General features: G+C 57.4%; 10 protein-coding genes across 10 annotated transcripts in view; 5 read left to right on the top strand and 5 right to left on the bottom strand.

The window, feature by feature from the left end:
- Window positions 1–4: 4 nt before the first annotated feature.
- On the top strand, window positions 5–1,441 carry ACA1_266850 (hardsurface induced protein 5, putative; the record flags this gene model as incomplete). Its single annotated transcript, XM_004341466.1, has 5 exons — window positions 5–56; window positions 136–496; window positions 766–895; window positions 1,018–1,171; window positions 1,251–1,441. 5 exons carry the CDS (start codon window positions 5–7, stop codon window positions 1,439–1,441), a joined length of 888 nt encoding a protein of 295 aa, XP_004341514.1.
- Window positions 1,442–1,771: 330 nt separating this feature from the next.
- Window positions 1,772–3,719, bottom strand: ACA1_266840 (IQ calmodulinbinding domain containing protein; the record flags this gene model as incomplete). Its single annotated transcript, XM_004341465.1, has 8 exons — window positions 1,772–1,867; window positions 2,025–2,078; window positions 2,207–2,296; window positions 2,383–2,463; window positions 2,798–2,868; window positions 3,006–3,054; window positions 3,152–3,240; window positions 3,608–3,719. The coding sequence occupies 8 exons, from the start codon at window positions 3,717–3,719 to the stop codon at window positions 1,772–1,774; spliced, it is 642 nt and encodes a 213-aa protein (XP_004341513.1).
- Window positions 3,720–3,807: 88 nt separating this feature from the next.
- Window positions 3,808–7,361, top strand: ACA1_266830 (uncharacterized protein; the record flags this gene model as incomplete). Its single annotated transcript, XM_004341464.1, has 16 exons — window positions 3,808–3,878; window positions 3,997–4,086; window positions 4,189–4,242; window positions 4,317–4,621; window positions 4,761–4,915; window positions 5,032–5,157; window positions 5,259–5,380; window positions 5,506–5,574; window positions 5,711–5,940; window positions 6,069–6,189; window positions 6,292–6,366; window positions 6,483–6,550; window positions 6,637–6,728; window positions 6,895–6,962; window positions 7,103–7,156; window positions 7,196–7,361. The coding sequence occupies 16 exons, from the start codon at window positions 3,808–3,810 to the stop codon at window positions 7,359–7,361; spliced, it is 1,866 nt and encodes a 621-aa protein (XP_004341512.1).
- Window positions 7,362–7,787: 426 nt separating this feature from the next.
- ACA1_266820 (methyltransferase domain containing protein) lies at window positions 7,788–9,330 on the bottom strand (the record flags this gene model as incomplete). The annotated part of the gene is made up of 6 exons (XM_004341463.1): window positions 7,788–7,925; window positions 8,045–8,184; window positions 8,281–8,437; window positions 8,559–8,673; window positions 8,761–8,800; window positions 8,928–9,330. The coding sequence occupies 6 exons, from the start codon at window positions 9,328–9,330 to the stop codon at window positions 7,788–7,790; spliced, it is 993 nt and encodes a 330-aa protein (XP_004341511.1).
- A 188-nt stretch (window positions 9,331–9,518) lies between these two features.
- On the top strand, window positions 9,519–12,569 carry ACA1_266810 (uncharacterized protein; the record flags this gene model as incomplete). Its single annotated transcript, XM_004341462.1, has 12 exons — window positions 9,519–9,636; window positions 9,766–9,961; window positions 10,088–10,189; window positions 10,290–10,425; window positions 10,531–10,724; window positions 10,866–10,952; window positions 11,077–11,274; window positions 11,336–11,420; window positions 11,584–11,709; window positions 11,862–11,966; window positions 12,057–12,167; window positions 12,300–12,569. The coding sequence occupies 12 exons, from the start codon at window positions 9,519–9,521 to the stop codon at window positions 12,567–12,569; spliced, it is 1,728 nt and encodes a 575-aa protein (XP_004341510.1).
- Window positions 12,570–12,823: 254 nt separating this feature from the next.
- Window positions 12,824–16,510, bottom strand: ACA1_266800 (protein kinase domain containing protein; the record flags this gene model as incomplete). Its single annotated transcript, XM_004341461.1, has 9 exons — window positions 12,824–13,435; window positions 13,525–13,878; window positions 13,956–14,738; window positions 14,824–14,926; window positions 15,046–15,223; window positions 15,313–15,474; window positions 15,552–15,648; window positions 15,770–15,848; window positions 16,044–16,510. The coding sequence occupies 9 exons, from the start codon at window positions 16,508–16,510 to the stop codon at window positions 12,824–12,826; spliced, it is 2,835 nt and encodes a 944-aa protein (XP_004341509.1).
- Window positions 16,511–16,977: 467 nt separating this feature from the next.
- ACA1_266790 (glutathione Stransferase) lies at window positions 16,978–17,757 on the top strand (the record flags this gene model as incomplete). The annotated part of the gene is made up of 1 exon (XM_004341460.1): window positions 16,978–17,757. One exon carries the CDS (start codon window positions 16,978–16,980, stop codon window positions 17,755–17,757), a length of 780 nt encoding a protein of 259 aa, XP_004341508.1.
- Window positions 17,758–19,061: 1,304 nt separating this feature from the next.
- Window positions 19,062–22,374, top strand: ACA1_266780 (ribosomal RNA large subunit methyltransferase J, putative; the record flags this gene model as incomplete). The annotated part of the gene is made up of 8 exons (XM_004341459.1): window positions 19,062–19,664; window positions 19,725–19,857; window positions 19,959–20,288; window positions 20,410–20,580; window positions 20,800–21,023; window positions 21,270–21,697; window positions 21,829–22,054; window positions 22,156–22,374. 8 exons carry the CDS (start codon window positions 19,062–19,064, stop codon window positions 22,372–22,374), a joined length of 2,334 nt encoding a protein of 777 aa, XP_004341507.1.
- Window positions 22,375–22,572: 198 nt separating this feature from the next.
- ACA1_266770 (prolyl 4hydroxylase, alpha subunit) lies at window positions 22,573–23,613 on the bottom strand (the record flags this gene model as incomplete). Its single annotated transcript, XM_004341458.1, has 4 exons — window positions 22,573–22,652; window positions 22,780–22,983; window positions 23,064–23,343; window positions 23,467–23,613. 4 exons carry the CDS (start codon window positions 23,611–23,613, stop codon window positions 22,573–22,575), a joined length of 711 nt encoding a protein of 236 aa, XP_004341506.1.
- Window positions 23,614–24,235: 622 nt separating this feature from the next.
- Window positions 24,236–25,235, bottom strand: part of ACA1_266760 (uncharacterized protein) — a gene marked incomplete at both ends in the record, with an annotated part of 2,222 nt that continues 1,222 nt past the window's right edge. The window contains 4 exons of the mRNA XM_004341457.1: window positions 24,236–24,543; window positions 24,649–24,718; window positions 24,764–24,832; window positions 24,985–25,081. Of these exons, the coding sequence (XP_004341505.1) occupies window positions 24,236–24,543; window positions 24,649–24,718; window positions 24,764–24,832; window positions 24,985–25,081 (544 nt within the window). The remainder of the gene's footprint in view (window positions 24,544–24,648; window positions 24,719–24,763; window positions 24,833–24,984; window positions 25,082–25,235) is intronic.

Raw genomic sequence — 25,235 nt, 5'->3', positions numbered from 1 at the left:
CCTCATGAGCGCCGGAGGCCTGTACTTCCTCTCTGGTCTCCACACCAGCTACCAAAGTACGTTCCTCACCATTGAGCATTGAGGTGCGAATCGAGGTGGTGTTGATGTGTGTGGTGTGGCGCATTGACGACGCAGAGAGCCACAACGGAGGTTACAAGGTGGGGGAGACGGTCATGGAGGTGAAGGAAGTGCTGGACGGCTTGCACGGCCAGGGCACTGGAGGTGCGTTGCAGCACGTTTCACCGGCCATCGCCAGCTTCGACTGCATGCCGGACCTGTGCGTGTTCGTCCACCGTTCGTACGAGCCAAAGGTGCAGAATGGCAAGTCCGACTTCCACACGGCTGCCATGGCACAGAAGCCCGTGACGGACAAGATCGCGCCACACAACTATGATCTCTTCTATGAGAAGTATCTCAACAGCATTCACCTGGGCGGACGCTCCATCGCCCCCTACGACAATCAGTGCCACCTCCCTTCGTTCGCCTCGCCGATCAGGTACATATCCTCTCACCTCTATGTTCACTTTGGGTGAACTGCAAGCAGCAGAAGAAGAAGAAGAAGAAGTAAAGAAGAAGAAGAGGAAGGAGGAGGGTTACCATCATCTTCACCTTCATCATATTGCAGGTTTGTTGAGATAGGACTTGGTTGTAGGATGACATATGGACCTGGAGCCTCATATCAGTTGTGGAAGAGGTATATCTACATTCCCTTTGCACCTTGTTCAATGTCATCTTGTTCACAACTTCCTCCTCTTCTTCTGATAGTTACTTCAAGAACATGCTTGAGATCCACATCTTCGAGTTTAGCCAAAACTGCGCCCAGTCATGGGCGCTAGAACACAAGCCCGACGCTGAGCTTCACTTTGGGGATCAGGCCAACGTCGCTCACCTTCAGGTTAGCCTCTTCTTCTCCTTCTTTTTCATCCTACTTTCCTACCTATCTTCGTCACTTCGCTTCACCATATGTTCTTCACCATCTTCTGGTCTTCTTGCTGACTTCAAGGTTCAACTCACCAGGCCATGCTGGACAAGCTCACCGGTCCGATCGACATCCTGATCGATGATGGTGGGCACTCGATGAACCAGCAGATCACCTCCTTCAACTATCTCTTCCCCCACATGAGGGTCGGCGGCCTCTACTTCCTAGAAGATCTCGAGACCAGCTACAAGCGTAAATTATCATCATATCGCCTTCTTCTTCATCATCTGCTGCGTTTCTTCATCGTCTCATCTTCTTCATGTTGTGTCAGCCAATTACGGAGGAGGCTACAAGGGGAACACGACGGTCGAGTACATCAAGGACCTGCTCGACAACTTGAACGGCCACGGACCCGAAGGTCCCGTGTCGGACCTCATCGCCAGCATCGATTGCCAGAAGGAACTCTGCCTCTTCGTGCGCGGCGAGAAGAGACCCAGCAAGGCCAAGCCGTGGTGGCAATGAAGAAGTTGGAGATCTGGCTTCTTTTCTTGCTCTGGTTGTGCGACAAGGACATCGTGGACGTGCAAACACGCATCAAGTTCAATACCTTCACATGGACATGTGACTCACACAACCACTCCCACTTACTCTCAGTTCTCTTCTACTCCTCCTCCTCTCTCCTGCAGAGGATGACAAAGACCCACTCGCCGACCAACTCGCCCAGACAGTCACCCACTCAGTCGCCAACCACATCGCTCAACCAAGCACTGACCAGGTCGCCGACGCCCCAGGCATCGCCCACGCCAGGACCTGGGACGCCGTCTGAGGCTCACTGCCAACAGCCACAGTGTACTATATGTGACACTGGCATTGCACTGTGGTCAAACTCTTCTTGGTCTCCCAACCGTTCAAGTGGGCGCTGGGAGTCTCCAATGCCTCCGCCGTCAGCTGACACTCTCACGCCCCTAAAAAGATTACTGTTCGCAAGTGCACAAGTGTGTTTTGGTGTTGAGTGGTTGTGCGTGCGTGGGTCGTGTATGGTGGTGCGCACCTGTTGTATGCTGGCATTGCAACCATCGGCCATCAGACGAAGCTGAGCTCGCACCTTGCAGAGGGTGTCATGTTCAGGGTGATCCGGTGGAGTGCACTTGAGAAGCTCCTGCACCCAGGCGATGAGTGCCGGTATACCACACGACATACGACATACGACACACGACACACGACACACGACACACGACACACGACACACGACACACGCACGAAACAATACACACGAGAAAGACGGACCTCAAGAAGTAACTTGTAGCGCGGGATGCGGCTGATGGGCATAACCAAATAAGCCGCCAGTTCCAGCACGGGCTTCTGCCCTGGTTGTGGCTGTTTGCTCTCAAGTGTGCGAAGATCCGTCAATAAACTCCACATTGATCATATAAATTGATATGTAAATATATAGATATATAAACCTGGTGGTGAAACTTGTGGCGCTTCTTCATCAGCTCCTGCGTGGCTGCCATGTAGTCGAGGCAGTAGTGGCAATAGTGTCCCTGAGCCATCACCTGGTTGCGGACACGCCCCATTTCGTGTGTGTGTGGAGAGATCAGTTGATGGAGCAAAAAGAAGGGAATAGAACAAAAGAAGAAAAGAAGAAAGGGTGGTGATTGCGTCGTGGGTTGAGTGTCAACGCCGCCGCAGTGTGATTTGTAATCGAAGTAACCCACCGACCATCGGCACCAGCCCCAGCCATGGTCATGCCCTCGGGCGCCCTTTTGAGCGCCTCACCTGGCGCCATTGCGCCCCCATTGTGGGACGCCACCAGAAAAGAGCCAGAACACGGCCAGTTTCGGGCCGAACCTGTGTTGACCACCAACAAAAGCGTACCAGCGGTTGGAAACAGTCTGCAACGGACACGCCGGCCTGGTGGTTGTCCACCCACCTCTGCTGCCACCGCGCTGATGGGTGGGTCCAAAAGAGTAAGAGCCAAAGAAAGGCAAAAGGCAAAAGGCCGAGATGGGAAATGTGCCCTTCATGGTCTGGTGGAGAGGGATGATGAGGGCGATGAGTTCAAACAGCCTCTTGATGGCCGTACTCTTCTTGGCCTTGCCCGCGTAGGCCTGACCGCCATGATACGTATACTTCTACATAAGCTCACCACACTACATACCACGCACGCACACGACACATGACACAAACGACACATCACACACACGACATACAGAAGGAATGGAGAGGCACCTGTAGTGCCCGGACGAGGGAATCGATGTAAAACGTTTCCGTGCTGATCAATTCGTCAATGATGCGCCTCCGTTTCTTCATCGTCACCGCTGCACTTTGACGTGGAGGTGTGCATCATGTTGGATGAGTGAGTCGCGTAGTAGCTGTGCGTGGGTGCTGTTGTGGTCTATCATGTGCAGATCATCGACACGCACCAAGGGCAAAAAACAGCTTCCTCTGTGCATGTGCTCGCCATGCTGCCTGGATGCTCCGCGCCGCTTTGTACTCACCTGCAACATCGCAATGTAACGGTTTTTTTTTGAGCAAAAAAAGATAAAAGAGATTAAAGCAATTAATATAATAGCCAAGGCGAAGGGAAGGAGCCCTTCGTTGGGGGGCAGCGTGTACGGAGAGGAGTGTGGAAGGGGAGGGGCTCCCTGGTGATGGCCCACCACCGACGACAAACCAAGGCAGCACGCGCGTGCACGTCTGGCCACGGGACGAAGCTCAAGATGTGAAGCACCACCTCATCGCTCAGGCGGGTGAACAGGTCGGCTGGAGTCGGCAAGATGCCGCCAGGTCCTTCCATCTTGGGTTTACTAAAAGTAATCACTTCAATTCTGTTCCTTCTGTATTATATTAATCTTATTTCGCGCAGGAAAAGTCGGACAGATGGGATGGGCAAGTCAAAGAAGAAGTCGCACTATGCCGTAGCGCGCGGAAGAAATGTAGGCATCTATCGCACCTGGTACGCTTCCAACTCGCCCTACTTTACTCTCCTGTTTTCATTTATATATATTCAAATGAATTGCGATCTTGGTACATCCACCTTCACCGCTTACCGATGCAGTTGGGTGGTTGAACAGGGAGGAGTGCAAGGCTCAAGTGAACGGCTTCCCAGGTGCGGTATTCAAGGGCTTCCAAAGCGCCGGCGAAGCTCGCCACTACCTCAAACAGTACGTTTTTGTTTGAGTCTTCTACTACTACTTGCTCATCTCTTCTGCTGCTCACCGATGCACTTTGCGGCGGTCAGGCACGGCGTGGGGTCTTCGCCGCAGCCGCAGCCTCGAGCAGCCGCTCCTGCTGCTCGACCCTGGGACCACCGCCCACAGGTACCAGCGGCCTTGCCACCATCGCCTTACTCGGTGCCAGCCCCGCCGCCTGCGCTCTACTCTCACCAGAGCAGCGCCGGCGTAGGCAATGACGCCCACGCCATGCGGCCCGCCAAGCGGATGCGCTACTCGCCAGCCTCTTCTACTACAACTGCTACTACTGCACCACCGCCGCCGCCCTCTTTCGAAGCCGGCGTCGGGGCCGCGGTGACGCTGAACGAGGAGCAGAAGCGGGCGCTGGTGCTGGCCAAGATGGGCTACTCCCTGTTCCTCACGGGCGGCGCCGGCACGGGCAAGTCCTTCCTCCTCGGCCACATCGTCGAGCGTCTGCGCCGTCTGCACAAGGACCCAGAAGCCGTCGCCGTCACCGCTTCCACCGGTTTGGCCCTTCTTCCCCAGCGCTACTCAGAGTTAGCTGACCGTGTGTCGTGTCGTGTCGTGTCGTGTCGTGTCGTGTCGTGTCGTGTCGTTGGTCGTGTCGTGTCGTTGGTCGTGTCGTGTCGTGTCATGCTCTTCAGGAGTGGCAGCGTGCAACATCGGCGGTGTGACGCTGCACCGGTGGACGGGGATCGGACTCGGGGACGAGAGCATGAAGGTCATGCTAGGTCGCGCCTTCGGCAAGAAGGAACAGTGGCAGAAGGCCCGCGTGCTCATCATCGACGAGATCAGCATGGTACGCGGCCGCTGCCCTGCTCTGCCCTGCTTTCCAAACCGCAAGCCAGGCGGCCGACCCCATTGCTCGTACGCGTGCGTGTCGCGTTGGCCGTGTCGTAATGTCTGGTGACATAGATATCGGCCGACCTGTTTGACAAGATTGAGTACATCGCGCGGCGCGTGCGCAACTGGTACAGGGACCCAGACCAGGAACGGCCCTTCGGCGGCCTCCAGGTCATCTGCTGCGGCGATTTCTTCCAGGTACCATACACACCTTTCCCGCCACTCAGTAATGTACTCGCGCACGCTGAGTGTGTATTTGATTGGACGTGTGTCATGTCGTGTGTGGTGCGTACGTGCAGCTTCCGCCTGTGGTCCGGGAAGGGGACGAGAACAAGGCATTTGCGTTCAACGCCGAATCGTGGCCATTGATTATCGACGCCGTGGTACAGCTGAACGAGGTGTTCCGACAGAAAGACGTGCGGTTCGTGCCGTGTCGTGTCGTGTCGTTGGTCGTGTCGTCTGGTTGTGTCGTGTCGTGTCGGTGGTCGTGTGCGCGTGGGTATTTCGCACGCGCATGAGTTTTTGACAGTTGTGCCGTTGCCACAGATTCCAGGCGATCTTGAACGACATCAGGCTGGGCGCATGCTCCGACGAAGCCGAATACGCCTTGAATACGTGCGGCACCCGTCCTACCCCTGCGCATGTTTCATGTTTTTTCTGCTCACATGTGTCGCGTGTGCGGTGTGTGTGCGTGTGCGTGTGCGTGTGCGTGTCGTGTGTGCGTGTGTGTGTGTCGTGTATGTGTGTGTAGGTGCTGGATGCGCAATTTGGACGACGGCTCGGGAATCCTGCCCACCAAGCTGTGTCCCACCAACAAAGGCGCCGACCTGATCAACTGGGACCACCTCGACCAAATCAAGGGCTTTCCCATCGAATACCCGGGGACCGACCAGCTACCCAGAGAAGAAGAACCCCGCAGGATACTCGCCAACTGGCTCGATACTGGCTGCATGGCCACCGACCACCTCGAGCTCAAGCTCGGTACTCGCACCACCGCACACGCACACGCACACGCACACGCACACGCACATGCACACGCACACACACGCACACGCACACCACCGCACACGTTCATTCTTCTTTTTTTTTTTTAATGGTGGACGATCCAGGCGCGCAGGTGATGTTGATCAAGAACCTCTCGTCCGAGCTGGTAAATGGCTCCCGTGGCGTCGTGGTGGGCTGGGCCGATCAAGGTTACACTCCCCGACGTCTTAGAAATATGAACAATACGTAATTTTTTATTATCTCTTTTTCATTTTCATTTTCTTATTACTAACGAAAATGAAATGAAAATGAAACTGCAGACGAGCTTTTTGCAATGCTGCACCCCAGGCCGTACTCGCCCTACTCCCAGTATCTCTACAACTCTGGTCAACAGTTCGATTGGCTTCGGGAGCACCTCTACAAGTATGCGTGATTTGATTCATCTTCATCTGCGAGAGTGCTCGCTCGTTGATTGACCCAGCCTGACTGGTGTTGATTGTTTGTCTCTCTGATCTGATCTGATCCGATGTCTTTCTTAGGCCACTGCCCGTGGTCAAATTCGTGGGCAGCAAGACGCCGATCATCATCGGACCGATGCTGTTCAGTGGTGCGTAGTACACTTGTCACTTTTTGAGGGCCACACTTCGGCCCGCCCAGCGGACTGACACTGGGCCCACTCGCTACGCGCTCAAGCGAAATACCGGGAACACGACCGAGAGCACGAGGCCGCCAGGTGCCAGCTTCCGCTCAAGTTGGCCTGGGCCGTCACCATCCACAAAAGCCAGGTACCGCCACTTACCACACACACCACACACACCGCACACACACACACACACCGCACACTTGTGGAGTTGGCGGCGACTGATGGACCCGAGAGGAAATTCTGTACAGGGTCTGTCGCTCGACCGCGTGGAAATCCAGTCGCTGGACTGAGTCTTTGCCGCGGGCCAGGCCTACGTCGCGCTCAGCCGCGTGCGCACGCTCGAGGGCCTCTGTCTCGGCTCCCGCTTCCGCAAAGAGTGCGCACACCAGACCGTCAACTTGGGCGCAATTAGCTTACACGTGTCGTGCATCGTGTCGTGCGTGTGTCGTGTCGTGCGTGTGTCGTGTGTCGTGTGTGTCGTGTGTGTGTGTCGTGTGTGTCGTGTATGATGGGCAGGCACGTAATGGTGAGCAAGGCGGTGGTGGAGTTCTACCAGAAGTTCGGCTCGCCGTATCCCATCGTGGGCAGCTCCGCCGAGCCTGCGCCCAGGTGTGAGTTTCCAATCAAAGCGGGCCACGCCGTGCCGCGGGTCGTCGTGGCCGAGTACGACGAGTGGGCGCCGCCTCGGGGCTTGCCGCTCGACATCAGCCCCGCGGCCAAGGAGCAGGCCGTGCTGGACCTCCGTCCTCCCCTGCCCACCTGGTATCAGCCCTGATGCCGAGAATGAACAATATTGTATTTGCGCTCGGGCACACCACGACACACGACACACGACACACGACAAAAGAAGGGGTGGTGATTGCGTCGTGGGTTGAGTGTCAATGACGCGGGTCGCATGTGATTGGGAATCGAAGTAACCCACCGACAATCGGCACCAGCCCCACTCTTGAGCGCGCCCTCGGGCGCCCTTTCAGGGCCGGCTCAGCTCTACGGCTCCCATTGTGGGGCGCAACCAGAAAAGAGTCGGAACGCGGCGTGTGGCATTCCTTTTTTTGGGTCTGGCCTGCGACCAGAACGCAACACGCACCACCGCACACGCACCACACAGAACGTGGCCCGTTGCACACCAACAGCAGCAAACAAGTTGAGAGGTTCGAAGAAGAAATAAATAAAAGTGATCTCGTCAAGTGATCAGCAGCAATCAGGGGGCGTCGGTGTTGGGCGTGAGGACGAAGATGGCGTCGTCGAGCTGCAGGACCGGCTGGTTGGGCGCCATACCGCAGCAGAGATAGGGCACCCGCGAGAAACTCTTCACCCGGAAGCCCAACGGCGTGAACACCTGCACGCATCACCAAAATGCGTTTGTCATTCCGCGTGCGTTCTGTGTGTGTGTGTGTGCGTGTGGTGTGTGTGTGTGGTGTGTGTGCGTGTGTGGTGTGTGTGTGTGTGTGTGTGTACCTTGTGGACCAAATCCTGAACGGCATTCTCCCAGCGCGAGGAGTAGACCGGCAGCACTTCGTCCGGTTCGACTTGACTCCACGCAGGGCCGCTCTCCACAAACGGACAGAACGGCAACACCACCGCCAACAGCAACACCCCTACCGCACGACACGCACGACACGGCACGACACGACACGCACAGATGTCAGTCAGGCGTTGCCAAGTAAGCAAGCAATGAGCCGAGCCGAGCCGACCTGTCTCGGGTCGCAGAATGTCGCGAATCTGGCGCAGGAGGGTCTTGGGCGCCGGGCAACGGTCGAGCACGTTGAGGCAGCTCACCACGTCAAAGGTCAGCTGGTCTCCGCTGTACGACTTGAGCTGCAGGCCCGCCGCCAACGCCTCCCTCGTCACCTGGCCAAGCACCCCGAAAGCGATCAACCTCTCATCGTACGCGCGTGCGTGTGCGGTCATGTGTGTGTGCGGTCGGACGTGTGCGTGTGCGTGTGTGCGTGGGCGGTGGTGCGTGTCATACCTCTGGTGTCTGTACACAGGGGAACCCTCGCTCGCGAAGTCGCTTGGCCATCGCACCGTTGACCTCGGTGGTGATGATCTCCTGGAAGAACGGCCGGTACTTCATCGTCACGTTTCTGCCACCCACCACCCACCACCCCCGACAAGTCAGCTCCGTGCACACATGTGCGCGTTTTGTGCACAAGGCCGCTTGGCCCACGTACCCGTCACCAGCGCCCACGTCCAGCAGCCGACCCCGCGCCTCTACACGAGAGCATTTTATTACTTATTTATTACTTCTACATTTATTATTGCTCATTAAAATATTCAAATAACAAGAATAAATAGAAATAATAATTATTATTATTAAATTATAAAAATGGGTTGGTACCGTCGGCGAGGAGGGTGCGGATGTGTTGGGAGGAGAGGACGTGCATGGAGCCGATGCGGAGGAGGGCGTTGGTGGTGGTGAGGGAGCAGCACGAGCGGAGGCAGCACGACATGAAGTCCTTCCACAGGGCGCCGCTGCTGCCGCTCCACGACCGACAGTTGGCGATGAAGGCCTCGGTCTCATCGTCGCGGTCCAGCTGCACGAATCGCTGGGCCAACTCCTGGTTCTCCTTGGACGAGCTGAATCGGGCCATCTTGCACGCGTAGTCCTCCTCGGTGGCCACGTCCTCTTCCTCATCGTCGTCTTCATCGCGTCGGGCCGTCAGAGCCTCCATCAGCGCCGCCTTTCTGTAGGCCCTCATCTTTGCACGATTAAAAATAAATCCAAAAGATATGAAAATCATTTCATCATTTTGAAAATATTGCGAAACGTTTTACGAAAGCGTTTGGAAAGGGCTGGAAGAAAAAGAGAAGAAGAGAGAAAAAGAGGGGAAGTGATTTCCAATCGCGAGAACCGAGCGATTAACCGCCGCCGGAGAACGATTGCAAGAGAGCATCAGCATCGCCAGCCGTGTGTTTGTGTGATTTCGAGATGGCAGACATTGAGGACGCTAGATTTGACGATGCCGAGGAGGAAGAGAAGGTCGAGCAAAGCAGGTCCACTGGCGTCGTGACAGTCCCCAACGGAGATGCCGCCGCCAATCACACCAGTACCGTGCCCTCTTCCTCTTCATCACGCCCAACATGAAAATCATCATTTTTTATTATTATTATTATTGTATTCTATTTATTATTGTTTTTTATTTATTATTTTTATTGAATTTATTGTGGTGTGGCAGACGAGGTGGTGGGCGAGGACGGCGAGTACGAGGAAGGAGAGGAGTACTACGACGACGAAGAAGAAGACGAGGACGATGACGACGACGAGGACTACTACGACTTTGGCATGCGTGCGGGCAACAAGGACTTTGCCGCCACCGCCAACCGTGCCTACCAGCCCACCGACACCATCATCGCCCAGAAGCTCAACAACCGGTTCGTCCGCGTGTCGTCGTTGTGCGCGCGCGTGTGCGGTGGTGCGCGCGTGTGTGCGTGTGTGTGTGTGTGATCGTTTGCGCGTGTGCGTGTGCGGTTGACGCTAATGTTGGTGTGTGCGCGCAGAATGCACCTGGAGGATCTGCATGGCAGCATGGATGTGCGCAAGATGCCCAACTCGGTCTCGTCCGTCATCAAGGAGTCGGACAAGAAGGACGCCTCCCAGAGGTACACCTCAATATTATTTATTATTTATTCTTTATTCTTTATTGATTTTTTGTTTTATTTTATGAAATTCATTTCGAAATGGTTTCTGTGTATTTCGAAGAATGCGGGTGCGCGAGAAGAAGGACCGCGCCACGTCGGAGCAGGTGCTCGATCCGCGAACGCGGCTCATCCTCTACAAGATGCTCAACCGCGAAGTCATCATGGAAATCAACGGCTGCATCTCCACCGGAAAGGAGGTCCGCACACAACGACACACACGGCACGCGACACACGGCACGACACACGCGGCACACGAGTCTGACGGTTGTGGACTGGGCGATGGTGGTGATGGTGGCGGGCAGGCCAATGTGTACCACGCGGTGGGCAAGGAGAGCGAGCAGCTGGCGGTGAAGGTCTACAAGACGTCGATCCTGGTGTTCAAGGACCGCGACCGCTACGTGACCGGCGAGTTCCGCTTCCGCAAGGGCTACGCCAAGCACAACCCGCGCAAGATGGTGCGCCTCTGGGCCGAGAAGGAGTACCGCAACCTCACCCGGTACGCCGCCACCTCCTCATTCTTATCATTCTCATTCTTATTCGTATTATTCTTATTCTTATTTTAAAATTAGAATACATTATTTCTTTATATATTTATTGTAATGAATTGTTATTTATTTTGAAAATTTGGTTTTTGCAGATTGGTGCAGGCGGGGATCAACTGCCCGACGCCGCTGGCTCTGCGCATGCACGTCCTGGTGATGACCTTCCTCGGCAAGGACGGCTGGTACGCCACGGCCTGTGTGTCGTGTGTTGTCTTGTTTTGCGTACGGGCGCGTGTCGTGTGTTGTGTGTGTCGTGTGTCGTGTGTCGCTGATGACGTGGGGGTGATGTGGCAAAAACAACAACAGGCCGGCACCGAAGATGAAGGAAGCGGTGCTGAGCACCAACAAGTGGCGCGAGCTGTACGTGCAGTGCATCCGCATGATGCGCACCATGTACCAGCAGTGCCGTCTCGTCCACGGCGATTTGTCCGAATACAACATCCTGTATGCGCTTCCCCTCTGCTGTGCCGCACACGCCGGCACTCACCCTGTTTCCCGCGTGTGGTGCGTGTCGCGTGTGTCGTGTGCGGTGGTGCGCGTGTCGTGCGTGTCTTTTTTTTTTTAGGTACTACAAGGGCGAGCTGTACTTCATCGACGTCTCACAGTCGGTCGAGCACGACCACCCGCACGCCCTCGACTTTCTGCGCCTGGTACGTACTAACTACCTAATCAAATCGCACACGACACACGACACACGCGACACGACACACGCGACACGACACACGACACACGATGCCACACGACACTCGTGACACGCACGCAACGCGGACCTATTTTTTTAATGGGATGCGGCGGGTCGGTGCGCGCGCGTAGGATTGCAACAACATCACGCTGTGGTTCTCCAAGCACGGCGTGCCGGCCATGACCACGCGCGAGCTGTTCGAGTTCGTGACCGACCCCACCATCAACCAGTCCAACATGGACTCCTACCTGGAAAAGGTACCCTTCACATATAAATCTCAGATATATTTATTTATTTATTTATTTCAAATAGAAGTAGAAGCCGTGCAATAGTATCTTTGATTTTTCGTGTTATTTTTACATTTTACTCGTTTTTATTTTGAATAAAATCGCTAATGCCCAAACGATAGATGATGGCGACGGTGGAGCGGCGTATGGAGGAGGGTATGACCAACGAGGAGGAGATCGCCGAGGAGGTCTTCAAGCGATCCTTCATCCCTCGAACGCTCGATGACGTACGCACACACATGCGATCAACGACGCGACCGACGACACCGAAAGTGGGCACCCCATGCTGATCAATATGTTCTTTTTGGCTTGGCCAGGTGATCGATGCAGAGCGGGACATCTTTGAAAAGAAGGGCAGTGGAGCGGTCAGCGACATGCACTACCAGGGCGTCACCGGCATGCGGCAGGATCTCTCGGGCGCCTCCACGGTACACGACACGACACGACACGACCAACGACACGACCAACGACACGACACGACACACATAAGACAACACGACACGCGGCAAAGACACGACACGAGGCCTGCGATGCTGACGACGTGCGTCGGGTGGGTGCAGGTTCCCTCGATTCTGGAGGGCGACCAGACGCCGACGACGACGGAGCCCGCGACGGACTCGACGGCGGTGAGCGGGAGCGACACGGAGGACGGCGACTCGGAGGAAGAGGGCGAAGGCGAAGGCGAGGAAGGGACCGAGGGCGGCGAGCTGTCGAAGAAGGAGCGCAAGAAGCTGGTGAAGGAGGCCCAGCGGGAGAAGCGGAAGAACAAGATCCCCAAGAAGGTCAAGAAGCGAAAGCAGAAGCAGGCCAAGCAGGGCAAGAAGAAGTGAGGCACCTCTCTCTCTACTTGCACATCAAATAAAATCAACATAAAAGGAAACCACACGACACGACACGACACGACACGACACGACACACCAGAGACCAGGTTGTGGGAGGCCACAGACAGGACGTGCTTGTGGCAAATATTTACTTTGTTTTCGTTGTGCACGCGGCACACCACCCAGGCCACCCAGCAATGTATGTGGCGGCCGATGGCATCGACGACGATGACCGAGAAGGATGCGTGTGTGCCGCGAGCCGCTCACTGGTCTCTGGGAACGAGGCCGCGACACCGCCGGCACTTGTACTTGGGGATCCGGTTGGACTCCTCCTGCGTGACGCCCTCGCAATCGCCGTGGTACCAGCTGTCGCACCAGTCGCACGCGATCATCCACCGCGACGGATCGTTGGGCTGCCGACACGTGCAGTAGAGCTTGCTACCACCGCCGCCGGCACTGCTGGGTTTGCCGCGAGTGGCGGCCGGCGCGGCCTTGGCCGGCGCTCCGCCCTCGAGGGCCGCCGAGCCGCCCTTGGCCCCGCTGCGCTGCCGCCGGGGCGCTGTCAAGTCGCTGGCGAGGGGAGGCCCGGCGGGCGTGGGCAGGAGGCCGTCGCCCCGAGCGTCGGTGGGCGACGACGGCGAGGCCGTGGCGCCCTCGCGCCGCGCCGCCTTCCGCGGGTGGCCCTGTCCGGCGCCGGCGGCGCCACTGCTCCCTTCGCGTCGCGCGCTCGTTTCCTCGGCGGGCGACGGCTGGCGTCGCCTCTTCGCCGTCGTCTGGGCCTCTCGCTTAGCCTCGGCCTCAGCCGCGCCGGTGGTCGCCGTCGCCGGCGGTGGTGAACCGTGGTTGACGATTCGCAGGACTGGCTTGTCACCCACCTGTGTGTGTGTCGTGTGTGTGTGGTGCGTTTTGATGGTGAGATACACATGACCGTGCTAGAGCTGGTGGTTGTGGATGTCGATCGTACCTTGCTCCGTCGAATGGTGATTTTGGACGGCGCCGACGAGCCCGGCGTGGGCGTGGTGGAAGCCGACGATGACGGCGATGGGGCGGTTGAGGAGTGCGGCGGCGATCGCGAGGTGGCTGACGAGTCGCGACGGACGGGGAGGGACGACATAGGGACCGTGGGCAGCCGCGTCCGCGTGGGCGACAGCTTGCGAACGGGCTGGATGAGCTTCGGCTTCGTTCGACCGCGCGCGGCGTCGCCGGCAGCGGCAGCGGCGGCAGCGTTGGTGGGCGGCGTTACGGCCTCCCTCGTTCGCGCTCTCCCCTCCGCGTCTGACGCCCGGCTCGCAGCCAGCGGCAGCGACGACTCCCTCTTCTGAATAGGAGTTAAACTTTAGTGGTGACCACACACACGACACACGACACACACACGACAAAGAGAGGGAAGCGCACGAGAACTGGCGGCGGACTGGCGAGGTCGCGCTCGGTCTTGATTCGCTTGCCGTCGTGCAGGAGGCCCCGCGACGAAGGCATCGCAGCGGGCGGGGAGGTGGGACCGCCCGGCGGCTTGACGCTCGGCTTCTCCCGGTTGAGGATCCAGTCCACGTCCGCCGCTGGTCGCTTGCGGGTCTGGGGCGCCTCCTCGCCGCGGGCGTGGTGCGGCTGCGCGTGCCCCGGCGGGTGGGCGTAGGGCGCCGCCGGCGCGCCATCGTGTGGTCCGCCGCCGCCAGCACGCCGCTGGTGCCCGTCTCGGCCGCCAAAATGGCCACCACCGTGGTGCGACTGCGCCGGCGCTCGGCGATTCAGGCCACCACCACCTGTGATGGTCAGCTGACCACCGTGTCCACCGTGTCCGCCCGACATCGACCGCATCTGATGGCCGCCACCGCCGACAGTGGGCGCTCTGCGCTGCCCGCCCGGGCCGCCACCGCCGGCGGCTGTGGCGGAGGAGTGCTGCTGGAGCTTCTTGAGTTCGTACTCGTGGGCCTCCTCGAAATGGGGCAGCTCGCTGGGCTTGCACGGCGCGACGCCGTGGGTGAAGAACGGGTGGGCCAGGGCCTGGGCGGTGGTGGGCCGGTGCTTGGGGTCGAGCGAGAGGAGCGAGGCCAGGAGGTCGAGCGCCTGCGGGCTCACGCGCGAACCCGCCAGCCGCTCGCGCAGGGTGTTGGGGTAGGGCGGGATGTCCCGGCCCAGCTCGTTCCACAGCGGAAGCGACGACACCCCGGGCCACATCGACTAGACACAGAGAGTTGCGTGATCCCGCACGTGAGCCACGACACGACACGCACGACACGCACGACCAATGGCCTTGAACACACACCTCAGAGGGCTTGCCCAGAGTCTTGAAGAGGAGGACAAGCTGGTCCTTCGAGCTTCGGCCCCGGAAAGCGATCTCCATCGTCAACAGCTCGAAAAAGATGCACCTGTGCGACCGCCGGACAAGAGTGAGAGAAGTGCGGGCCGTACGATCACGCGAAGGAGGGGGGAGGCGATGCCGAGCGGCGGTGGTAGCGGCGGCAGCAGCAACGCAGCGATGACATACCCGGCACTCCACATGTCGACCTCCTGGCCGTACTTGGTGGTGCCCAGAAGCAGCTCCGGCGGACGGTACCAGAGGGTGATGATCTCGCACGACTGATAAAGCGCGGCATTCTCCACCGTCGTCATGAACCCAAAGTCCGTGATCCGGAGGTTGCCCCGGTGCATCAGAATGTTGGAGCCTGGGGCGACCACACGACGACACGCAACACACACGACACGCGCATGAGTACAGACGCAATGAACAAAGTGGAGAGCTGAAGAAAGGTACTCTTGATGTCTCTGTGGATGAGCTGCATTTGGTGGCACTCGTGCAGGCCCGACAGAAGCTGGTGCATGATGCACTTGATGTGCGGTTCACTGAACCTGTGCTTGGAGTGCAAGAGGCCGGCCAAGTCGTGCTCCATGTACTCTTCGACCAAAACGAACTCGTCTGCACGTGGTCCAACCAGGAATGTGTTGTGAATAATGAGGAAAAAACATCGATGAAGGGAGGCACAGGCCACATACCCTTGGGGGAGAAGGTGAAGCCGACGAGTCGCACGATATACTTCAGGGGTCGCAACCGCTGGAAGGACTTGATCTCTTGCAGCGCACTGATGCTCACCTGCATGTGTACGTCGAGAGCCACAAGCACGGCGATCGATCAACAAGACGAGCGACAAGAGCAGAAAACGGAAGTCGCGCTCATGAGCGCTCGAAGCAGAGTGCGTGCAAACAGAACGTACCCCCATATCGGCTTCGTGACGGAAGACCTTGAGAGCGTACAGCGTGGCCGTCCCTCGGCACTTGGCCTTGTACACGCTCCTGCAGCATGCATACAACTGCTGTCAGCATTGAAGCACAAAAGATGAAGAGCTTTTGCTGCCAAGATGAAGAAAAGCCATCAAGGCACTGACAACAAATCTTCTGCAGCTGCATTCTCCAAAAAAAAATAATTTGTGCACAACAGCTCAGGGATTTTTTTTCAGAGGTGATTTTCGAGGAGGGGAGGGGGCGTACCCTGTGGTGCCCTCGCCCACCTTCTGCATAATGTCGAAATCGGTCCAAGCGAATTGACGCAGAGGTGGGCAGCCCTCCACCAGAAGCGAAGACGAGCCCTTGCTCGAGAACGAAGAGGAAGAAGAGGAGCTCGAGGTGGTAGAGGTGGAAGTTGTAGAGGTTCTGGCCGACGAGGATGGAGCGTAGGCGCCCATGGACGTCGGGCCGTGATGATGGCGGCTTCCAGGAAGAGGCCGCATAGGCTGGTAGGGTCTGCCAGCGCTGCCGTTGCTCGTACCAGGGCCAGTACGGGGGTGGTGGTGATGCTGTGGAGGCATTCGCATCCTCTGAGATGCGGAGGGGGGAGGCGAAGGGAGGGGCAGCAGACCGTTGCCCGAATGATGGTTGCTCGATGACGAATGGCCTCCGTGCGCAGGGGGAGCGTGCTGCTGGCCTGCAGAGGGAGGCGGGCAGCTGAAGATGCTCATCGGTACCTCGCCCTCCTCCATATCGGGCACGGTGATTTGCATCGACAGCACGTCGTCCATGTCTATCTCCATTTCCATCTCCGTTCAGCTGCGTCTCGCTGCAATCCCTTATCTCTCTACTCTCGATTTTTCTCGCCTAATTGTTCGATTGCAGAATGGGTGAGTTGCGGTTTTTGCCAGTTGGAGGTGCTGGGTACTCGACTACAAAATCCCTTCGTCGATTGCTCCAGAGATGCCTCCTTCCTTCACCACTTTCCACCACGAAATCCCAAATCCAGCTTGATTTCTTTTATTATTCCGGCTTGAAAATTCGGCGTGGTTGCGTACGCGAAATTTCGCCTACGGGTAACAAGAAACAAGTCAGCCCTATCGCCGCAGCATCATCTCCGTCTCGCCTCCACTAGCAACTTTTTATTTTGTCGCAGTTGCTGCACCTTTCACTACTCCACACAACTACAACGAACAACATGTCTGTCACGCAAGCTGAGGTTGAGTTCTTCGACATCGCCAGCAACACCCCTACCACCTGGTCGCCCAACACGGCCAAGACGCGGATGGTGCTCAACTACAAGCGCATACCCCACAAGACCACCTGGCTCTCCTACCCCGACATCGCCGGCACCCTCGAGTCGCTCGGCGTCGCACCCTCGCACTCCAGCTCTCCCCTCTCCTTCACCTGCCCGGCCATCCGCCACTCTGGCGCACATGTCCTCATGGACTCGTGGCCCATTGCGCTCTACCTCGACCGCACCTTCACCGGGGCCGACTCGCCCTCCATCTTCCCCACACCCGGCGCGCTGCCGCTCGCCCAGCTGGTCCACCACCACCTCTACTCTAAGGTGCTGCCGGCCGCGATGAAGCTGCTGCTTCCCAAGATCCCGGCCATCCTGGACGACCGCGGCGCCGAGTACTTCCGGCGCACGCGCAATGAGTGGTTCGGCAAGCCGCTCGAGGAGCTGTGCGAAGACCCCGAAGGCGACTGGAAGCGGGTCGGCCAGGAGATCGCGATCTTGTCGGACATGCTCAGCGGCCGCTGGTCCGCGCCTCAGGGCGTGGTGATTGAGCGCGCTGGGCCGTTCTTCTTGGGCGACGTACCGTCCTACGCCGACTTCGTCCTGGTCTCCTTCTTCCAGTGGTTCAAGTGCGCCGATGAACGGTACTTGGAGCGGGTGCTGGCCTTTGGCAAGGAGGACTGCTTCACCAAACTGTGGAACGCCTGTGAGCAGTGGGTGCATGTTGAACACTAGATTCAACCGCAAACACACTATCAATAAACAATCAACCATCATCCTGTGGTGTGATGTAGTAGCAGGGCAAAAGCAAGGAGCGATAGCGCCAGTGGTTGATAGTTGTTAACTATGCTACAGGGGCTACTAATGCCCCTGGGCGGGATCGAACCGCCGATCTCAAGATTAAGAGTCTTGCGCATTACCTCGAAGTAACCACTCAGCTGTGCGCTCCTGCGCCAGTTCCCTTGTTTAGCAAGCATGCCCAGTGGGACGAAGAAGCGATTTCCCAACCCCGCATCCAACATGGGTTGTTGAAGCAAAAGCAGGGGCGACAGCGCCAGTGGTTGATAGTTTTGTTATAACTATGCTACAGGGCCTTGATGGCCCCGGGTGGGTTCGAACCACCATTCTCAAGATTTTCAGTCTCACGCATTTCCACGAAGTAACCACGCGGCTATGGCGGCCCTGCCAGCCTCCAGCGCTCACTTCCATTGAAGCGTTGTCCGCAACGAACTGGGTGGCGAAAGAACGAAAGCGATGCCAAGTGGCTGGTTATTACCGGGAACGATTTTTCGTGCCTTTTTCTCACATCTCAGTTTTATTTTTTTGTTTCCGGACCTTCTCGCCAGGGTCGGTGTGTTTGGTTCGATCGCCGGAGCCGAAAGCATCATCTCGAGTCCGGCCTCCCGTACGACGCAAGCGAAGAAGGAGAGGATCGCGAGAATGGGTAAAGGCAACACCAAGACCAAGAGGCGCGATAAATATCCTTTCCAACCCACCCAAACCTTAGATTATTCTCTTACTCTCATCAATTTTGATCGATTTCTCATGTTTCACCTCTCTGTTTTTTTGTTGTTTTACTTCGCGAAGTGTTCTCTCTTAATTGCGATTTTAATTCGATAACTCTACGCGATTTTCAATTGTTTCCTTAACTCCTCTGTAAGTACTATTACCTCGCGAAGGACCAGGGCTTCCGCTCGCGTGCCGCCTTCAAGTTGGTCCAGCTCAACAAGAAGCATGACTTCCTTTCGTCCGCCCGTGCCCTCATCGATCTTTGCGCCGCCCCCGGAGGCTGGTACGCTTCCTTTTCCTTTTCATTCATCTCAATTCAATTTACAAAATCGCCAAAATGGCGATTTCATGCTCGCGAGCTCTGCATTGCGAGATGTCGCCCATGTACTCTCTTTTTTGGCTGGTCTCGTTTGGTGTTGGGTGGGACCCTGGCATGAAAAAAGAAAAGAAAAAACCACTAATCACCTGTGTTTGTTTTTTTTTCCACACAAACAAAAAAACAAACCAGGCTGCAGGTGGCGGCCAAGTACATGCCCGTGAGCAGCGTCATCATCGGCGTGGATCTGGTGCCGATCAAGCCCATCCACAACGTCATCACGCTGCAGGAGGACATCACCACGCCGCGCTGCCGCGCCGCGATCAAGAAGCACCTGCAGCACTGGAACGCCGACGTGGTGATCTGCGACGGTGCGCCCAACATGGGTAAGGCCTGGATCCAGGACGCCTACACGCAGGTGGACCTCGTGCTCAAGGCCCTCAAGCTGGCCACCGACTTTCTGCGCCCCGGCGGCACGTTCGTGACCAAGGTCTTCCGCTCGGCCGACTACAACGCGCTGCTGTGGGTCTTCCACCAGTTCTTCAAGAAGGTCGAGGCCACCAAGCCCCAGGCCTCGCGTAACACGTCGGCCGAGATCTACGTCGTGTGCACCCACTACCTCGCGCCCGACAAGATCGACCCGCGCCTGCTCGACTCCAAGCACGTCTTCAAGGAGCTCGACATGCCCCTCAAGAAGCCCGACATCTTTGCGCCGGTCAAGAAGAAGGTGCGCGCCAACCAGAGCGGCTACGAGGAGGGCAACTACACGCTCTTCAAGACCTGCTCGGTGGTCGAGTTCATCGAGGCCAAGGACCCGGTCGGCGTGCTGGCCTCCTACAACCAGATGGCCTTTGACGACGGCGCCCGCGCGCTCAAGCTCGACCAGCACGCCTCGACCGAGATCAAGGCCTGCTGCCAGGACCTCAAGGTGCTCAACAAGAAGGACTTCAAGAACCTCCTCAAGTGGCGCCTCCGCGCTCGCTCCCTCCTCCACCCCGAGGAGGCCGAAGGTACTGCTTTTCATCGGTTTTCTCTGAAGCTCTCTTCCGCCGGGCTCACGACCAACGACACGCACACGCACACGCACACGCACACGCCCACGCACACGCAGAGAAAAAGAAGCTGGCGGAGGGCCTGGAGGACGTGGAGGTGGCGCCGATCACGCGGGAGGAGATGGAGGAGCAGCTCGACAAGGAGCTCGAGGACAAGATGTCCGAGATCGACCGGAAGAAGAAGCGCGAGAAGAAGAAGGAGCGCGAGCGCAAGGCCAAGCTCAGGCAGCGCGCGGCCCTCGGCATGGAGACGCCCGGCGACGGCGGCGTGCAGGAGCAGGAGGTCGACCTCTTCTCCGCCGCGTCGGTGCTCCGCAAGGACGCCGCCGACCTGCTCCTCGACCAGGCCCCCGACGACGTCCTCGAGTCCCCCGAAGACTCTGAAGAAGGTTTGGAACTCCTCTCCTATTTTATTATTTATTTATTTATTATTTTAAGTGTTATTTATGGTTGATTTTAATCTTTCTCTCTTTTATTTGTTTGTTAAAAAAAATAACTAAAATTATGCAGAGAATGAGTGGGCCGGAAAGAACTACGATTCGTACCTGGATCATCAGCTGGACTCGATGTACACGGCCTACGTGGAGCGCACCAAGAAGCGCGCACCGCCGACGGAGCCCAAGAAGAAGTTCCGGATGGGCGACGACGCCGACGAGCTGCCCGAAGACGAGCGCTTCGACGGTTCGTCCCTCCACCACCACCACCACCACTTTCTATCTTCTCTTCGCTCTCGAGCTACACTGCCGATGACGATAGTATTCACCGAACAACAACACATGTTCGACATTCTTTACACATTGTCACTACCACTGAGGCAACACACTCCTCCTTACTTTTATATGTCAGACATATTTTAATTTAATTAGATTTATTTACAATGCTGACGTCATCATCAAACAGGTGATGAAGAGGATGAGGAGTATGGCGAGAGGCGGGTGCGATTCGACGTTGACGATGGGGAGGACGAGATGGAGGAGGAGACACACAGGCCCGCCGCGAGGGCCGACGCGAAGAAGGCCAAGCAGGCGGCGCTCTGGTTCAGCCGCGGCATCTTCCAGGACGTCGGCGCCATCGAGGACGGCGAGCCCGACGAGAGCGAAGACGACGAAGAGGACCACGACACGGTACCCTTCACACACACACACCCTCCACACAAAGCCCGTCACGCCAGCAAATACGCGCAAGATGATGTTTACAATTAACTGCAATACGACGGCTCGAATGAGTGCAACCTCAACAACAACAACAACTACAGACTGATTCGCAATCGTGACACGCGCATCGCACACACACACGCACACACGCAACACTCGCTGGTCGGTCTGACATTTTTCTCTTTTCATTTTTCTCTTTTTCTCTCTCTTCTCTAGGAGGTCGGTGGCAGGAGGGCCGCCACGTCGCGAGGCCAGAAGCGCGCCGCCGCTGACGACGATGAAGAGGACGACGACGACGACGACGATGAGGACACCGAACAGCAGAAGAAGGTGAAGCGGGCGAGGAAGGAGAAGCTGCAGCAGGCACAGCAGGGCGGCAACCCGAAGAAGAAGCAGAAGAAGCAGACCAAGCTCGAGGAGGAGGAGTCGGCGGCGCTCGACGAGTTCGAGGAGGTGCCGGTCGCGCCGTCGGACAGCGACTCGTCGGACTCGTCCGAGGCCGAGCCCGAGAGCGACCTGGACGAGGTCGCCACCACCCTGGCCATCGGCAAGAAGTTCTTCCTCACCAAGAAGCGAAAGCGCGAGTTCGAGGACGACGGCTACAACCGCTACGCCTTCGACGACCGCGACGAACTTCCCCCCTGGTAGCCTCCTCTCCATCACCCTTTCTGTGTGCGGTCGTGCGTGTGCGGTGTGCGTGTGCGGTGGAGTGTGTGTGTGTGTCGTGTGCTGACTGGTGAAAATGGTGAAATAGGTTCGTGCAGGATGAGAACAGGCACAACAAGCCGCAGAAGCCGATCACGAAGGAGGAGGTGGAGGAGATGAAGGCCAAGTTCAGGGAGCTCAACGAGCGGCCCATCAAGAAGGTGGCCGAGGCCAAGGCCCGTAAGCACCTGCGCATGCAGAAGAAGGTGGAGAAGATGAAGCAGAAGGCCGCCAAGATCGCCACGGCTGACGGCATGTCCGAGCGAGAGAAGATCAAGTCCATCCGTACTCTTCAGGTACACGACACGACACGACACACCGCACACAATCGCACGACACGACACGACACACGCTAATGTCACTGTCTTTTATTACATTTTGTTATGCAACCCAATAGAAACACACGCTGGGCAAGGCGGGAGACGCGAAGGCGGCGCCGGTGTACATCGTGAGAAAGAAGCACCAGACGGCCCAGTCGCAGAAGGGCCCGAGCGCGGGCAAGAAGGCCAAGGTCAAGATCGTCGATCCGCGCCTCAAGAAGGACAAGCGCGGCGAGAAGCGCGCCTCCGACAAGAAGCGCGGCAGCAAGGGCAAGGGTGGCAAGAAGAGGAGATGATCAGCTTCTCAGCATCTTTTCTTGCATCTTTGCATAAAATCATCACTCGCAAATCCTACGTTGCCAGCGCCTTGCCTTGTGTGGTTGTGGCTGGGGGTGCGTTTCAAAGTGGTGTACATGTTGTGAAACGGCCGTTGGTGCGGGCGTGGCTGGCCCCACTTTCATACATAAATAAAACAGTTCATTTTCTTCGTTCATTCACTTGCCCTGCGCGCGGTACATGACGTCCGAGCGCAGCACATACTTGCGCCCCTTGGTCACCAGCATCCCCTCGTGCTCTGTCGATCGCACACGCACCACCGAGCACGCACCACACATACCAGAACGTCAGCTCACACGAGCGAGCACAGAAGAATATGAGAGTTTCATTCACCCTTGGGGTGTGTGTGGTGGTGGTGTGCGTACCGGGGCTGAGTGGGTGGCTGCCGTGGAAGAAGAGGCAGGCCATGCCCTTGACCGGCCGCACCTCGTGGCGCGAGGGGTAGAACATGGTGCTGCCGCCCTCGAAGTCGTCCGTGAGGTAGATGATGAAGGTGAGCAGCGACTGGTCCCACCGCCTGCGCGGGAAGCAGCCGTCAAAGTGTGCGCCGAACATCTCCTCCTTGTCGTCTGCACCACCACCAACAGCTCATCAGCCACACGACCACCCAACGACCGTGTAGAGACAAAGATTTGGGGGGGGGGTGTACATCGGTAGAAGCGGAGGCGTTCGTTGAGGCCGTAGGGTGTCCAGCGGGCGGCGCCCATGTTGACGTCCTTGGGGATGTGGGGCTCGATGCGCTGCCAGATGGGTCCCCACACGTCCTCCTCGGACTGCCACATGACCCGCTCGTTGTTGCGCAGGTCGGGCATCTTGACCATGCCGCCAAATGTGGTGACGGTGGCCTCCTCATAGCCCATGTTCTCGGTGAGGTCGATGTACTGCTGGCATTCGTCCGGCGTCAACACGTCGTACAGCAGAAACACGCCCTGTCGTCGCGACAGCCCAAGCAACGTCAGTTTCGCATGGTTGTGCCCATCTTCAAATCTCGATCGAGATTTTTGTAGCGGCATGAAAGTTGGAAGTGGGTGAAGGTGAAGGGATGAGCGTACGGGGACGGGTGCATCGACTTTGCGGATTTGCGTGTGTTTCTTGCTGGGCGAAGCGTAGGTGATCGGGTTGGCGGTGTCGGTCTTGAAAATGTTTACACCGCTTTCCTTCCCCTGCACGGCAAACTTTATCTCTCTGTCCTTCTGCATGGCGCGTGTTCGAACACTTTGCGAGTGCTGTGGTGTGCTTCCACGCAGTCTTGCAAGTGGCTTATTTCTACTAACTTGTCTTCATCTTCAGCGTATTCGGTGCAGTGAATGCCAGCTCTGCGCCTCGCTTTTTTAAAATTGTTTTCTCTTTAGCTCATTCTCTCCACCAGAAGAAAATGAAAAATGAAAATGAAAATGGAATGTTACATGCGCCGGAGGGACTCCGGACCGCCTGGGGCAGCGGCGACCTCCTCCAGAGGCGCCCACCACCTTCACACCAGCCGCCCGGTGGCGCGAGGGGTCGGCCACGTCCGGTTCTGCCGATCACTCGCCGGCGACTCGGCCCAGGCAGCTGATGGTAAGCGCCTCGTAAAACGCGACCGTGCGCCTGTGGGACCTCAGGGCGGCTGCCTCTCGGGGCGCGGTGACGACGGCCCGTTCGGCGGAACAGGGCCGGGGCCGATGGCGGAGGTGGTACTCTGGGCACCCGCAAGGTTCTTCTCGACCTCAGGCAACTGCGCACAATCAACACCTAATAGCGAACGCGAAGGTGGCCAACAAAAGGAAATTATGTGAAAGTTCAAAATAAAATGTGGGACATTCGGTCGGTTTTGCGAGGTCGTCACTCGTCGGCGTGGCGGGCGGTCTTGGGCTTCCTCTGCCGCAGCTGGCCTTTCCCCTCACCTTCTCCTTCCTGCTCCTCGCCTGCAGGCTTGGAGTCGACGGCCGCCTCTGATGACTTCTTGCTCTTCCTCTTCGTCGTCTCGCCCGCGGAGGTCTTCTGCTTGCCGCTGTTCTCGGAAGCCGACGGCGATGAAGCGGCATCATCACCACCGCTGGCGGTCTTGGCCTTGTCCGAGAGTCGGATCTTGTCGACGACCTTGTACTTGTGGCTGAAGTAGGTCGTCTTCTTGGGCAGCACGTAGATCGCTGGAATGCGCCATTCACCACATCACGAATCAGAGCAGCACTCACACGCGTGTCGTGTTGCCGTGAGTGTCGTATGTTGTGTGTCGTGTGTTGCTGTGGAAGTACCGATGGCATCGACTACGACGGTGGCGATGGCCATCATGCCCAGCCCAGAGCACAGGTTGACGATGAGCACCTGCGCCGAGAAGCGACCGATCTTCCCGGTCTGTGCGAAGTTGACCTGGATGCCCTGCTTCACGCTTCGCACTCGATGGGTGTCGTTGAGCTTCTTCACCTCCACCATCTCCGACTAATACAACCCAACCAAGAAAAAGCGATAAGGCCAACGTTGAAGAGCGTGTGTCGTGTATCGTGTGTCGTTTGTGTGTCGTGTGTCGTGTCGTGTCGTGTGTCGTGTCGTTGGTCGTGTCGTGCCGTTGGTCGTGTGATGATGAGGCGTACATTGGATTCAGGGACGCGGTAGATGCGGTAGCGGTAGCTGATGTCGCCCTGTCCGAACGCGCACTTGAGCTTACCATCGCAACGGATGTTGTTGTACCTGTGCACGCCAAAACGTGTGTTTCAGGCGCAACGGTCACACAACAATGCCGCAGCGGCAACATGGCGCTGTGTATGTACGCGAGGTCGGCGTGCAGGATGAGACCGCTCGCTCGGAGCGGCTTTCTCTCCTGTCCGGGCGCATCGCCTGGCAA

The sequence above is a fragment of the Acanthamoeba castellanii genome (genome assembly GCF_000313135.1).
Source record: "Acanthamoeba castellanii str. Neff unplaced genomic scaffold scf7180000084770, whole genome shotgun sequence".
In the NCBI taxonomy this organism is placed as follows: Eukaryota; Discosea; order Longamoebia; family Acanthamoebidae; genus Acanthamoeba; species Acanthamoeba castellanii.
The sequence above is the reverse complement of the archived record's forward strand: the minus strand, read 5'-3'. Positions and strand labels throughout refer to the sequence as shown.